Source organism: Malurus melanocephalus, unplaced genomic scaffold (genome assembly GCF_030028575.1).
Source record: "Malurus melanocephalus ecotype Western Australia unplaced genomic scaffold, MMel_1.1 scaffold_98, whole genome shotgun sequence".
In the NCBI taxonomy this organism is placed as follows: Eukaryota; Metazoa; Chordata; class Aves; order Passeriformes; family Maluridae; genus Malurus; species Malurus melanocephalus.
The window spans coordinates 857,269-871,844 of record NW_026623330.1 but is presented as its reverse complement, the minus strand read 5'-3'; the positions used below and the strand labels follow the sequence as shown (position 1 = coordinate 871,844).

The 14,576-nt window shown below is 41.0% G+C and overlaps 1 protein-coding gene across 1 annotated transcript; it reads left to right on the top strand.

Moving 5' to 3' along the window:
* The first annotated feature begins 44 nt into the window (after positions 1 to 44).
* On the top strand, positions 45 to 5,146 carry CUNH17orf67 (chromosome unknown C17orf67 homolog). Its single transcript, XM_057368798.1, has 4 exons — positions 45 to 1,358; positions 2,053 to 2,153; positions 3,846 to 3,985; positions 4,681 to 5,146. Exons 1-3 carry the CDS (start codon positions 1,304 to 1,306, stop codon positions 3,960 to 3,962), a joined length of 273 nt encoding a protein of 90 aa, XP_057224781.1. The 5' UTR covers positions 45 to 1,303; the 3' UTR covers positions 3,963 to 3,985; positions 4,681 to 5,146.
* The last annotated feature ends 9,430 nt before the right edge of the window (positions 5,147 to 14,576 follow it).

Sequence of the window (14,576 nt, the reverse complement as noted above, 5' to 3'; positions counted from 1 at the left end):
GGGCAGCTCCTTCTAAAATGAAACAGTGAAAAAGTTTTATAATGTATAGTGTGAATCTCCCCTGTCTCATCTTAAGGCCCTTTCCCATGTCCTCTCACTGCAGGCACAGCAGAAGAGCCCCATCCCCACCTCCCTACAGTTTTTCAGGGTTTGCGGAGAGCGATGAGATCCCCCTTGAGCTGTGCCTTTGTGCCSGTGTTTGTCCTCCCCATGGCTGTGCTTTATTGCCCAACCATAAATGCTTTCCCCCCATCATTGCGTTCTGTCATTACATGTTTGACTCTTTCCCCTGGAGCACTTCTAAAAATAGTGGTTGCCATTAGAACCTACAGGTTTTTGTGCTTTCAAAACAGTATTTTGRGCAATGATATAAATCCATACAGCATATACAAAATAGGTTGGATTCTAGGGTCTTGGCATCTTAAAAAAAACCACTGAAAAATGCAGATGCTCCACAGTTGGTCAACACTCAGGTTTCCAAGACAATTTCTTCACTTCCTTCATGTAAGAGCCAATGATGAACTCTGACTACCTATTTTATATGTTATATTTGATGACACATGTTTCATTTCCTACCAATTGGTGATGCTGGTGCCACGTGTCCATCATGGCACTGCCCGGCAGAGCTCTGGGCAGTCACATTTCTCAAAGCCAAAACTATGCAGTGACATTTGCTAAGCTACATCCTTACTTAACACTATGTTTCCTATTAAGGCCATTAAAAATCCTGTTTTCTACTAACTTGTCCTGAAAAGAGAAGAATTATGTGAGTTTTCATTTAGTATGGTTCTATTAATTCGATAGAAAACTCTGTTGGGTTTCTCAGCAGTCATAATTTGGCTTTGCTAGAGTTAAATCCCAGTATTTCTCTCCTGGACCAAAGTTAGAGACAATCTTTGAAAAAGGGGCCCCTTTGCAGCTGCCTSTGAGATTAACAGTACTGGGCAATTGTTTCTTTTAAAAAACAATTGTTTACCTTGGGCACCAAAAATCTTTGCTTGCCATGCTAACTGTAAGAGGATAGGCTTTATTTTCACAAATTTAAAATACCYAGCGTAACTCTGAAGCCTGAGGTGGAGAAAAGGCCTTCTATTTTCTTTCCCTCAGGAGCAGAGTTATGCTGAGAATGTGTGAGCAGATAATAGACTAATTCAAACCTTCAGACCAGATGTCTTCAGAATCCTTCTATCACTCAAATTAAAGCATAAACAAACAKTTGTGACTGACGTAGCTCCTTCAAAGAGGCGAATGCCTCGGTCAGGGTTGCTCACTTTGGAACAGACCGAGAGAAAGCAGAACCAAAATGAAGAAGTTTCTTGTGTTTGTCTCCTTTCTGGTCCTGATGGCCACTCTTACAGGTAGGAGTTTATGTCAACAAACCTGCATATGTGTGTAGAGCTGCAGAGCATAAAAATAGTGATAGTTTGTCAATCTTCTGTTTTAGTATTCATTATTCATATATTTAATTTCTAACACTCAGCTATTTTTATATTGCGGGCTTTCTGTGATTTGATTTTTAACAATGATGCTGTTGTATTTGATATTTAACTCTCTGCATTACAACGCTGTACTCATTTATTGTAAACCCCAAAAATTTACTTTTACTTGCATACTATTTTAATATTATTTTACCAAAGTCTTGCCCGTSGAATGTTCAATGCAATCTCTTCTTTGCAACATGTTTAAATCATTACTTTGAAAAATAATCCTAGAAAGCAACACAGAAAAGAACAAAGAGATGGAAGAGTCAATGGAAGAGTCACTAATACCAGTGGTTAGATGGTGCTGTTATATTTGCTCATGTTATAGAAACATGAATATGTGGGCTGTGCTTTGTACTAGTAGAACAGGAGAAAAAACAAGTATGAAAATGGTTTAAAATTCCACTGCTATCTCATGGTATGTGGTACCCCCTGGGAAGGGGCTGTAATGAAAGAACACTTTATATATAGAAAAAAAATCAGGTTTTGGAGATATTTCATTTCACAGTTGAGAGATAAAATGCTACATTTTTGATCATTTCAGAACTAATTTCTGCTCTTCTCTCTTTAGACACGTCACCAATTTTGTCTGAAAAAGATGCCAAACAGATTCTGAGGACTCGTCGTGAAGACAGACCGAGAAAAGCTGGTTTCCCTGATGAGCCAATGAGGGTGATTTATGACATTTACTATTAAATTACRTTACCTAAAAGTCCCCAACACCAAATGGTTTAGTTTTAGTTGGTCCTGTGGGAGGAGCAGGGAGTTGAACTTGGTGATCCTTATGGATTCTGTGACTGTCTGTGGGGAGGGGCGGGATCCAGGGCTAAAGAAGTTTTGGATTTCTGATTCTGCTGCTCTGCCCTTGCCACTTTCCATTCCACCACTGTTAGGAGCAAACACTTTTGAGAAATTCCAACCTTTTTATTTATTTTATTTTATTTTTTTTATCTAGACAGCAAAACTGGCCCTCTGTAAGAAAACCTAAACACAGAGTATTTGTTTTACTCATTAAATATCAAGGTTTTCAGTAGAAAAGGAAACRTCTTCTGTTAAAAAACAAACCCTTGCTGCCATGTGGAATGTGGAGATTTTCCATGTGAATGAAGGTGCATGGCTGCTGCATCCCTGTGCACAGTTTGTGCACATGGACTCAAGGAGAAAAACTGATTTTGTATGGATGCTTTGTAGCAGAATGAAATGAGTGCTGGGATGAACCCACCTCTGTTCATCTATTTTAAKCAAAAGCTGTTTGTACTGGGCCARATCATGCTGAGCTGGGGAATGTAATTTGCAATTCTTTGTGACACTCTTTGACTTCCACAGTGCTGTTTGAGTCAAAAACCTGTTCAGTTACAGACAGCAAGATCAGCCCCCTCTGATTATTAAAAAATGTAATTTATGTTATCAGCATGTTTGAATCTTACTTTGACTGAGATCCTGCTTTTGATAATGTGGCATCTCCTCCGTCACATAGTTCTGTTCCCTGCCAGTTCCTAATGCAGTCTCTCCCCAGGGATTTCAGCCAAGTTTTCCCTTGCTGTGGGGAGAGAAAGCCCAGAGAAGGGCAGGATCCTGATGCTGCCTGCTGGCACCCAGAGTGCCCAGCCTTTGCTTGGCACAAAGGAGCTGGGTGACTGCAGGAGCACTTGGCCAGTGCAGAGGGTTTGGGCTACAGCCTCCAGTCCAACAGTGCCCACTGTGCAAAGCTATGGGGGGTATTTGGAATAAATGTATGTGGTGTTCACAAATCTTATGAGCCCACAGGCACTGGGACTTTTAAAAAGTTTTAAATATTGTCCCTGATAAAGGTCAAGTTTTTGGTACACAGCCCAACTTCGGTAATTTGTTGCTCAGACCAAAGCCCCTCTCTATAAATTGTTATGGAAAATTCACATTATTTTATTTATCACAGAAAGATCAGTCAGTACTGATGTGTGCTACCTACCAGAACCCTTCAGAGTCCTGTCACATGATCYTGCAAGGGGTTAATGTTCTTCAAGCAGCAGGAACCAATATTCAAAAGAGGCTATAACAGACCTATCTGTGAGAATCCTTTGTATGCTGAGGCCCAACAAAGGCTTCTGTGTCGATATGCAAATAAGAAATGTGTATGCAGAATTCCTGATTTATGAATATTGTTGTATAATTCTTGCTGAACACCTTTACTGATCTGGAGATGATGTCATTCATTAAATATTTCTAGGCTGGGGCTAGCTGACTGGCAACACCATTTCACTATATTTGATTRTTTGAAAGAGTAAATTAATTGCTCTTACACCAGCTGTAAAATTACCCTGGGTCCCTGGCCTGCCATCGGAATTGATTACATAATTAAATTACTTTTTCTTTTTTTTTAAATAGGAGTATATGCTTTAYCTCCAGCGCTTGGAGCACAGAGCTGAAGAACAATTCCTTGAACACTGGTTGAATCCACATTGCCTCCCACACTGCAACAGGGATCTGGTGCACCCAATCTAATGGGTTTGCCTACCCTGCAATTGGTATATATATATATTTCTTCTACTGTGTGTATTTTTAAATTCATAATAAAAGGCAGAGCAACACATTGGGAGAGAAGGGAATTACCAAAGGCTGGAGGAAGCACCTTGTGCTGAAGGGTAGCTGAGCAGGGGCAGGGAACAGAAAAGTCCCAGCCATCAACTCTGTCACTCTGTTCTATTCACATTAGTAAAACTCTGGTTATTCATTTCTTTACGTGGGTGTGAGTTGGTGACTGCACAACATTCTTATTAATGTTGCTTCAAACTGCTCCCGTTTCTCTCCTGTCTGCTTATCCATTTCAAAAGATAGAAAGTTCATCTGCTTAAAATTCTCCTCTCTATTTGTACATCTCTGAATACCTTTGAAAATCGGGATGTTGTGTTAGACTTCAATGGGGCTTTGTTAATCCACAATAAGSAAAGGTCTGAAATTTATTTAAAAACAAAAACATAAAATTCCCAAACCTYAGCCTTAGGAGGTAACTTGGCAGTTTTCAAAAAAACCTTCCAGCTGAGACACAGTTGAAAGCTGGCTCACTTAGCTACAGGAATTCTTCCCAGCAGCTGCTCACAGGCCACTGTGAAGAATTAATGTTAGAAAAGTGCTTAAATGATTTGAAACCCTTTAGATGTTATTAGTATGGTCAATGCCAGCATGGATTTTGATAATATTTTGGGGTTTCTTTTTTCTGCAGATCTCCTCATGGTTACATGGATTTATACACGATTGTACAAAGAGGACAAGATTATTCCTGCATTGGCTGCATCCTCCTTGTAGAGCAGAACCCCTTTGCAGTACAGTGCAATCCTTATGATACAGCACAACTTCCAGCTCTAAGTGGTTTGATMTGTTATACACCACCATGTATTTTCTACCAGTAATGACTGCATGCTTGAATAAATGGGTTGAGGGTTTCCACAGTTTCTGAGGTGTGGGCAAGAATAAATCCCTGATTAGTCCTAGAGTATCCTTTTAAGGGTACAGCTTTAGACTGTCTGAAGCAAAGGGAACTTGGAGGGAGAGGTCAATAGAAAATTGCAGAATACCAACATGAAGAGAAGGCCAGCTTTCTGGGCTCTGGARGAATCCTTAATTACAGTTTTCTAGGCTAAATAACAACCTTGCATGAAGACATAACATTTATGCAACACTATGTCTTAYTGCCTGATGAATATTTCATGTATTGTTTCATAATAAAAACTTGACTCAATTCCATTTTCAGATGATTTTGTTCCCTTAGTCTTAGTTCTAGCCCAGAACAGAAGTCTAGATGCTCTAAAGAGGGATGGGTTTAAACAWGAGTGTGAATTTGAGTTGCTTCTTTTGCCCATCAGCCTGACACTAACATGGGCTAAAGACTGTTAACACTATCCCATAATTCCTTCCCTTATGAAGTGGGAGGGAATGTGGATCAGTGACCTAGAGGTACTTCACCTTTCTATGTTTCTAGTTTTCTCCTTGTTAATTAGATTTAATAATACTTAACTTTTCTTTGGAGATAGCTGGGTGAGATCCTTCAGCCCTYGTGTGGAAAAGCAAACTTCAAAGCAATGAACAATCTCAATTCCATATGTTTGCTTTAGGATTAGCTTAGTGTTACTGAGGCAGGCCTAGAACCTCCCACTTAACCTCAGCAAATATCAAATAAATGACTGAGTACAACTAGGTGGGAGTGCTTTTATTTCAAAGAAGTACTTGAAAATCGACTTTCACAGGGTGAAAGTTGACGTAATTGTCATCAAATGAATTTTTCACTCTGCAAATAAAAACAGAGCCAGGATTTCACCTAATGACTTTAACTCAAAGAGATATGCAAATTTAGATCTCTGTATAGAGAGTGTTATGAATGAAGCACACAATAGCAGCCTGATTATACTTCTTCACACTCCCAGATTTAATCTATGATTTATCTTGGCAGTAGGAGAAAGCAAGCCTTTGATGCTTTGAGATTTAAATTATTTCCTTGGAGTCATCTAAGAGAGCTTTTTTACTGGAAGGAAAGTATACCAGAAAAACTGTTGATCTATTCCAGCCTATCAAAAGATCTGTAGCAGTTATTACCTTACAGATATTCATAAAATTGTGTTTTATTTTGCTCCCAGTCCTCAGGCTTCAAGTATGATTGCGGTGAGGAGCTCTGAAAATTACTTTGGTCCATTCATATCTAATTTGGTTGCCATTACAGATCACAGTACTCATGTAAGAGCCATCAGGTAATTTTTCATGTTGTTTTGCAGATATCTTGTGTACAAGACATTCTGTTAAATGCTCACAGGCAGGAAAAGATTGGCTCGATTCATGTKCCACTCCTGGCAGAATTACAGGGGAAAGGGATAGTCGTGCAGAGCTGGAAAAATAGTTGAATTCCAAATGCTTTTAAAGAGAAAGATTAACAAATATCTGGGAAAACCTTTCATCCGTGGAAATGATGAGGATAATCATTGCTTTGTTTTACATCCAGTGCCTYTCCTGAGCTGAGGAGCTGCCCACTAGATGCCACTGTTTCTGCACACAACCGGGATCACAGCCCACAAGGAATGAAAGCACCGCATCCCTCCTTCTCCCCCTTGGTTTTCCTCTTCTTTTCTTAAAATGTTCAGCTCAGATGATCGAAATAAAAAGTCACGTCTAGCCCATAAAAAGAAGACCTTCAGCAAATGGCTGATTTTTTTCCCCACTGGGCAGCTCTGTAGGGTGTAGGTGTGCTTGTGCTTCATTCTGRCACAGAACAAAATGGTTCAAAGTTCCTACAAGCACATTGTAGCAGCTTCTGACTTTTTACTGTCTGCCATCCACACACAGATGCTAACAGAGGATTTTGAGTGTTTGCAGAAGCTGTTCCCTCTCAGAATAGATCACATTTGATCTGTGATCAGTGTAAGCTGCAGACTGATCCATCGGTAAAAGCATCACTCTTCAAGGCATGACATTATCTTCCTACATTTATTATCTTCCTACATTTACTATCTTTATCAGCACAGGGGACTATGTGCTAGGTGCTGAACAAACTGTACTGAAAAGGTAAACTGTACCCAGGGCCTGAAATGTTGAGCAAATCAATAATATCTGCTCTAATTTAAATACACAACAGCTCATTGAAAAAGGACAAAGGCTGGAATCTTTGAAAGCATCAACTTCTTCAGCAAGGCCAAAGGATTTTATCACAGACAGATAAATAGGATATGAAATAACCACTAAATGCCWCTAAACAATTTGGCAGTTCAACTAATTGGCTGTTTCTACCAGGCTTACCTTGCAGGAGAACACTCACCAAAAGTTCTTATTTACTAAGACTGGAATTTCCAGAAAGCTCACTGAAAGCAAGTCAGTCACTTGCTTTATTTGAAATTYGCTTTCACAGTGGTGAAGGTAATGGAAAATGCAGAACCAGACAGAGCAGTTTGTAGTTTAGATGATTCAGAATTTGTCTCTTCTCAGGGAGGCTGAGCAGGTGAGCACATTCTTCCACTCAAGATGACAGTACAGCTTCTCCAGAGCATTGCTGAAACATGAACATGAAAAACAGTTACAAAGAAAATGCCTATAACCCTGTGAAATTATGAAATAATATGTATGGAAATGTTTCTCTGCAGTACTCCAGCACCTATTTTTTCTTCCTTTTGCAATAGTTCCAGCCTTGTTTCAAATGTCAGAATCTTGTTTTGAATGAAGACTTCTGTTACTCTCAGTGAATGAATGCATAAATAACTTCTGAAGCAGYGGAGTGAAATTGGATTGATTGAATGTGATCACTGCAGTAGGAGTCTAGTTTAGATTCTCAGTGAGAACCTATTATTTAATGACTAAAGAGATCAGAGTGGACTTTAGAAGGTTATTTGAGCCTTTTATGGTCTACAAAGAGTAGAAACCTTGTGAGAACTATGTGTATGCTGAGTGAKCTGTCTCCTATCTGGCATTTTAATCCTTTTTCAGGTCTGGGGGTAAAGATGTGCACTAAAATGAAAACACTAAAAAGCAGAAAAGGTTCAATGAAGTCTGAGTTAAAAAACTCTCCTTATTCTATCAAAGCAGCATGGCCAGCCCAGGGTAGGCTCAACATGAACCCAAAAGTTTGGAGCAGTAGGATTATTCCAATTCTCATGCTCACCTTGGTACTTTCATTTTTTTTTTTTCAGTAAGAAATGATCAGTGGAAGTGCATTTTCCCCCAAATTTGGTGAGATTTGGATTTAAGGATCCATCTGGGCCTCTCTCCATATAACACAAGCATCATGCACATTTATTAACCTGAGTGAGCCAACCTGAGCTACAGGACATCTTAGACCAAAACGAGGCAGAACATTGATTAATTTTGTATTTTTCACAATAAACAGCAACTCCTGAATGATTTCAAAAAACGGAATTCAACAAAATGCTGCAGATATTCAGAATGTACCCGGTTATATTTGCTCTTGCACCCTTTGGTGTGACTGAATACGTGCCTGTAGAGTCTATAAAACTGAGAGCAGAATCCAATCCCAAAAAAGCCTGGATTATCAGATCCACAGAACTTCTGTCCAGACATCAACAGAGCTCAATATTCCATCAGTGAAGGATGTACTTTTATCTACTTCCTGTGCAGGATTCGTTCCAGGATGAGTAATAAACCTCTACCCTTCTGTTATCAAAATATGGTTTATAAGCACATAAGTAATTAGCAGAGAGCACTCCTCCCTGCCCCCCAGCAAATACTTTGATCAAGATTCTGGGAAAAAAAAAAGCCCCAAAAACCCAGTGAAAGAGCAACACTGAGTGGCAGCCCCAGGAAAAGCCACAAAAAGGGTTTTGTGCTGGATTTATTGGCGCCATGGTCTGCACAGGGGCAGCGCTGGGCTCTCGTTATCTGTAGGGAATGGAACACTCCAGAAAACAGGGCCAGGCTGTTTCTGCACTCAGGGAATCATTCTGCTACAATAAATTTATAGGTCCAATGGAGGACTCTTTAATTTACTGGGGAATGACAAAGCATTTGAGGCCAAGCTATGTAAAATTTGCTCATTTATTTCATAGTYGCCTGCCACTGAATATCTACTCTGAGGCTGCAGATGTTGCTACCAACCCATCAGAGAATTCTATTCAGAGCAGGGCATGATGGATTCCTCACCTTGCTAAAAATGAAATTACAGTGACTTAAAAAAAAAGATAAAATATATTTTTTTTCAAACATTATGTAGGCAAATTCTTCCTGGAAGCAACTGACAGGGATGGGTCAAGGCTGAGCTGTTACTGGTCACCTCCTGGAGTCCCGTGAAGGAACCAGAATTTCATTTTTCACTTAGAAAACAGGGGTTCCAGCCCCACTTGAATTACAAAGAAAAGCTTGAAATGCGAGTTGTGTTCAGCAGATCCTCTGTCTTTAGGGATGGAGCAGTTCCAAGGCATGTCTCATATCTTTTTCTTCCCAATTCTGACATTTACTGGCCATTCTGAGGTGGGCCAGGTTAAAGTCTAAGCAGAGGCCTCATGGTAGGGCCACAGCTCTGTTTTTACTCAGCCCTGCYGACTATGAATATGCATTTATTCATTTCCCAGTTGTGAAAACCATGATTTTAAGCTCATTTATAAGCAAAAGCAAAACAAATAAATGAAGTGGATTTGTGTCTATATTTATTTTTACACGTGTATATATTTATGAATATTTTAATGTGCTCTAAATTATAGAAATTTAGTTTATTTTTCAAGAGTGGATGGGTCTGAATTGCATTTCAGCAATCCAGATGCAGAAATTAAGGTTTTCAGGAACGCTTTCTGCCTAGATTAATTTATTTTTAAGTCCTCAATATCTGAGTGCATTTCAGTGATACCCAAAGTTTTGCTACGATCAAATCTGTAGCACTAGAGAAGGGTTGGGGGGTCAGTTGTTAGTATTTGGTGTTTTATATAAGAGCCACAGCAGGGRAAAAAAAATCCCCTTCTTCTCCATTTACCATTTGATGCTTTAGAGCTGCTCAGAGAAAAAGAGAAAAATGTCTTTATTTCTCATCACACAGCTGTTGCACTGCTCCAGAACAACAGTTTAAATATTAATATGGCTTTGGGGCTAAAAGCATTTCCTAAGAGACATTTTGATGCAATGAGTTTCAGCCAAGTGAACAATCACAAAAATAGAGTCAAAGACCAAAATCCCTCCAGCTGATAAGAAATAAATATATTTATTGGTGCATGACTATAGAGTTCATTATGTGTGATTGCACCAGTTGCAGCTTTCCAGCTTGGCCTGGGTAAAGAATTGCTCATGGATGAGAGAGATCATGAACTCTGGAGTCAGACAACTCTTCATTTTCTCACCCTGAGCTTTCAGTGTGAATTGGACTGGCTCAGGTCTGCTCTACAGCAGCTGGAGTGAACTGAGGATAATTCTGTGCAGYTTGGGCTGTTTTTATCAGCTGCACAGGCTCCTCACCAGTTGTGCCTCAACTGCCCAGGAGGGTTAAAGTTTCCTTACCTGCTGCTCCTGCAGTTTCTGAGGTGAATATTGTGCTTGTCTCRTTTAGCCCTGCCCTGAATTCATGGTTCCAGCAGCACCTAGGGCTGWCTCACCCCAAAGGAACTCACAGGCTTCATCCCATCCAGGGAAMAAAGAGGGATTTCCCTCAAAGCAGCTGGGCTGAGGGTGGATTTCAGAGTGCCCTGAACAGAGGGCATTGCTGTAAATCTGGCTGGATCCATCCCATGGATGATGAACTGACTGAGCTAAGGGCTGCAGCATTATTTGCACCCTGAGACTGCTGATGCATCCTCATTTCTGCTCAGGAAAGGAATCAACCTGCACAGTCTGAAATTCCTGGTTTCCAGGGGCTGGGAGGATGCACTTCCATCAATTCACTTGCCCATCTATTTCCTGTTTGCCAGGGATGACAGATATTCAATCCATGTAGTTAATTTATTTCCAAACTTTTAATTTTGCTCCATGTGCATCAACATCTCTGCTGGTGAATCCACAAGCCCCACTCCCTCACAGCAAGGTCTGGAGGACATGGACGTGCCCAGAAGGATCTGCCTGAGCAGAGGGAGAAATGGATTCCAGCACAGAGAGAGAAGCTCAGAGACAACAGAAACACCAAATTGTGCTTTTTTAGCACATGGCTCCTTAAATTAATCAAGATAAGAAAATAGATTAAATGACAGCAAGRTCACTTTTTCCTTAACTGTTGCTCCAATTTATTCCCACATAGTGTCTCGTTTATTTTCAACTGATATCTCTATCCAGCAGGAGAGGGACACAGGGCATTTTCAGTGGAGAAAGACTACAAAAGATGCTAAGTTTTTATTAGCCTTTGCACCTTTTGGTGGCTCCCTCTTAATTTTGGAGTTCAGTTACAAAATTGCCTCATTTCCCTCTCAAAACTCAACTCCAGCCATGGCACAGAGGGCAAACACCTCCCCAAATAATTCTGCTGTGTATTTGTAGATAAACTCAGTAAAATCAGGCTGCAATGGCTGTGTTCACCCCGTGGTGCAGAGCTGGTGGGATGTTGCAAGCAGTGGTTACAGAAAATCAGGGAGATCAGCATTTATGATAACGTTATCATTCAGACATTGTTCTCTTCATTGGCCTCATGAGCAGAGTTTACTGCCCACAAACCTCACCTCGATCACATGGACAATGCAGCCATGGCCCAAATTGATTGGTATTGTCTGAGGTACTTAGGAACAATAAATACATCACCTTGACTATCCTAAAATTTTTAGGGTGGAATAATGGACTGAATGCTCTGAGGAAAGCTGTGATGCAGCAGCTTAAGAGTTTGCATTTAACCAAAAAGTTCTGTAARTGTCTTATTATTTACTAATAATTATTTTTAATATTATTAATTACTGTGTGTTATTATTTACATGCTTTCAACAGAAGTTTGCTCYAAAATTGAAGATTTAATGCTCCCAAAAATACAAATTTACCTTAAGAAACTATGCATTGCTAATGGAGACCCAACCTCCCCAAACTCAGGAATAAGACAGTCTGCATWGATGTGGGCATGGAAAATTTCTCCAAATTTTACATGAGGAAAATAGAATCCACTATTTTAGARGGAGTATCATAAAGTTTGATGTGCCTATTTTAAAGGCATTTGGAACAGCTATTCCCTCTCTCTCTGACCAGACAGAAATGTCTGTTCTTCCAGCTTTAATGCCAACTCCAGGGGGAAAAGAAAAAAAAGAGAGGAATTGAACTTTCTGGCATTTTGGAGCATAAAGGGCAAAATTGGTAGAAGTCCAAGAGGGAAGAAAGCAGAGGGGGGTGTGATGGGAGGGAGCAGGGGAACAGCAGAGCTTTGGCTGTGTTTTGATTGAATCAGGAGGGGCCAGCAGGGACAAACCTGGGCTGGTTCCTGACAGCAGAGAGCCCATTCTATGCTCCGGGTGGAAACTGGCCCAGCTTTGCTCTTTGATCCTTCAGTTAATCCAATCCAGGGGTACATGAGAGCAGAATTGGGTATTTGAGGTGCAGTGTGCACTTTGGGGGGATGGAGGGGTCAAGGTTGGGCACAAGGGGCAGTCGGTGCTGCCATTCCTCCCTGCAGTGCCCGGAGCAGCTCCCATTCCTGTCACACCTTCCACAGCCCACGTCTGACACTCAGAGGGCTTTTTTTTGATTTTTCCCCAAACCCAGGAGCTTATAGAAGCAGAGATTTCAGTTATGAGAGCTGATCTTTGGGCTGCTGGATTCCCTCGTGATGTTGCACTCTCCAGTCCCTCTTGCTCTGGGGCTGCCCAGCACTGCTGCCCATCCCTCAGTCTGTCAGTCTGTCAGTCTGTCAGTCTGTCAGTCTGTCAGTCTGTCTGGTCAGGTTGTCAGTCTGTCTGGTCAGGTTGTCAGTCTGGCTGTCAGGTTGTCATTCTGTCTGTCAGTCCCCCAGCATTGCTGGATTTTGGTCCATATAATGAAAAATGAAAGACCAACACAAGTTCTGTCTAAGTAGAAATTTCTTTTTCCTGTCCCTAAAATGAGTCTCAGAATTACACACTTTTTTTTTTGCCTCGTGGAGAAGTTTAAATCGTGCTGCAGTTCTTCAGTTTGGTGCTGCTCGACTGCACAAATTGCTCAAAAGAGAAGTGGTTATTTTAAACTAATTGAGTTTTTAGTTGTGTCTCATGTGCTGTGTCCACTTAGCTGCAGTGTCTGTGTGTTCTTTGATATATGGTAATGATACAAAAATACAGCATTGTGGGATGGGAAGTGGCTCAGGGGAGGAGGATATAAACMAGATGTGYMACACATCCAGTGTGCCTTCATGTAYCTCCTGTGACCTGTCTGGAGATGGCACAAATGCAATTGGTTTTCGAGAGAAAGGAATAGAAATTAGCTCCAAGAGCGGGCAGGGAAAAGAGCAGAGCAAAAGCAATTAAAAAAAAAAAAAGAATCAGTTCAAGCTACCAAAAATTTTAAAAAAATAAGGCAAAAAAGCACATTTCTTCTAAAAGTCTGTAAAATGAAAAAGAAGCAAAGAGCCTTTCCCTTTGAAACCTTTCCCTTGTGTTTTGACTAAAGCCACGAAGACAATTCTCTGCAGAAARCTTCAGTTTGTTTCATAGAACCTCTTGTTACATGATGTGTGTATAATTTATCTCAGAGCACAGTTACATAAAGCTTTGAGCCTTACTGTYATCTTCAGTTTTATCCTCACAATGCAAGTATTTCAGACCAGATTTTAGCAGAATGGCAGAAATCCTCATGGTAAACCCTACCAAGTTAACTTTGGAGGTTCCACCTAAAAATAAAACCTCATTTCAGCATAATTTTATTACTCCAGCAAGGGATTTTAAATTGGATGGCCAGACCCAAATTTGTTATAAGATGGACAGGTCACTGACTTAAATTAAATCACCACATATCACTGTCCACTGTGACAAGGGAAAAACTGAAAATTCACACCCAGATTCTGCTGTCCTTTGGAATGGGCTGATTTGGAGGACACAGGTCACAGACTTTCCCCAATAAAATTGAAACCGTGCTACAGGATGAAGCTTGTGGAGTTGAGGCCATTTTGCACCAGACTGATGGATTTTACTGAACCAGCACAAATTACCACCAGCTTTGTGATAAAAATAAAATGAGGATGGACAAATGCAAAACATTGACCAGGAAGATTGCTGTCTTTCCAGGATGATTCTACAGTTTTTATTGTTCTGTTCCTGGTTTTGATGCTTCTCGTTGCCAGCACATTCTGGTGTCAAGTCTTGTGCAAAGCCACAGATGCTCCAAAAGTTCCCATTGCTGTGGGTTTGGACCTGCCCAGCCCCACAGTGGATTCGGGAATTTCTCTCTGGTGGCAGAGCTTGGCAGGGGCAGTTTTCCCTTTCTTCTCTTACCTTGGCTGGGGTGGCAGGTCCCAGCAGTGGCCTCCCCGTTCCCACAGCCGGGTGGGGAAGGGGTGGGCTGGGAAGGGGAGTGAGGAATTTGGGTTTGGCACCAAAAAGGCAGCCAGGCAGGGAGCGCAGCCGGAGCCAAGCACAATGTGAACACGGATTGCTGCTTTTGGAAAGGAGGAAACCCAGGAGCCACAACTGAAGAACTGCTTTGCTCTTGGGACARCTCAACTCTGTGCTGCCCCTGAGCTCCACAGAACTAGGACAATGTTTCACTGAACTG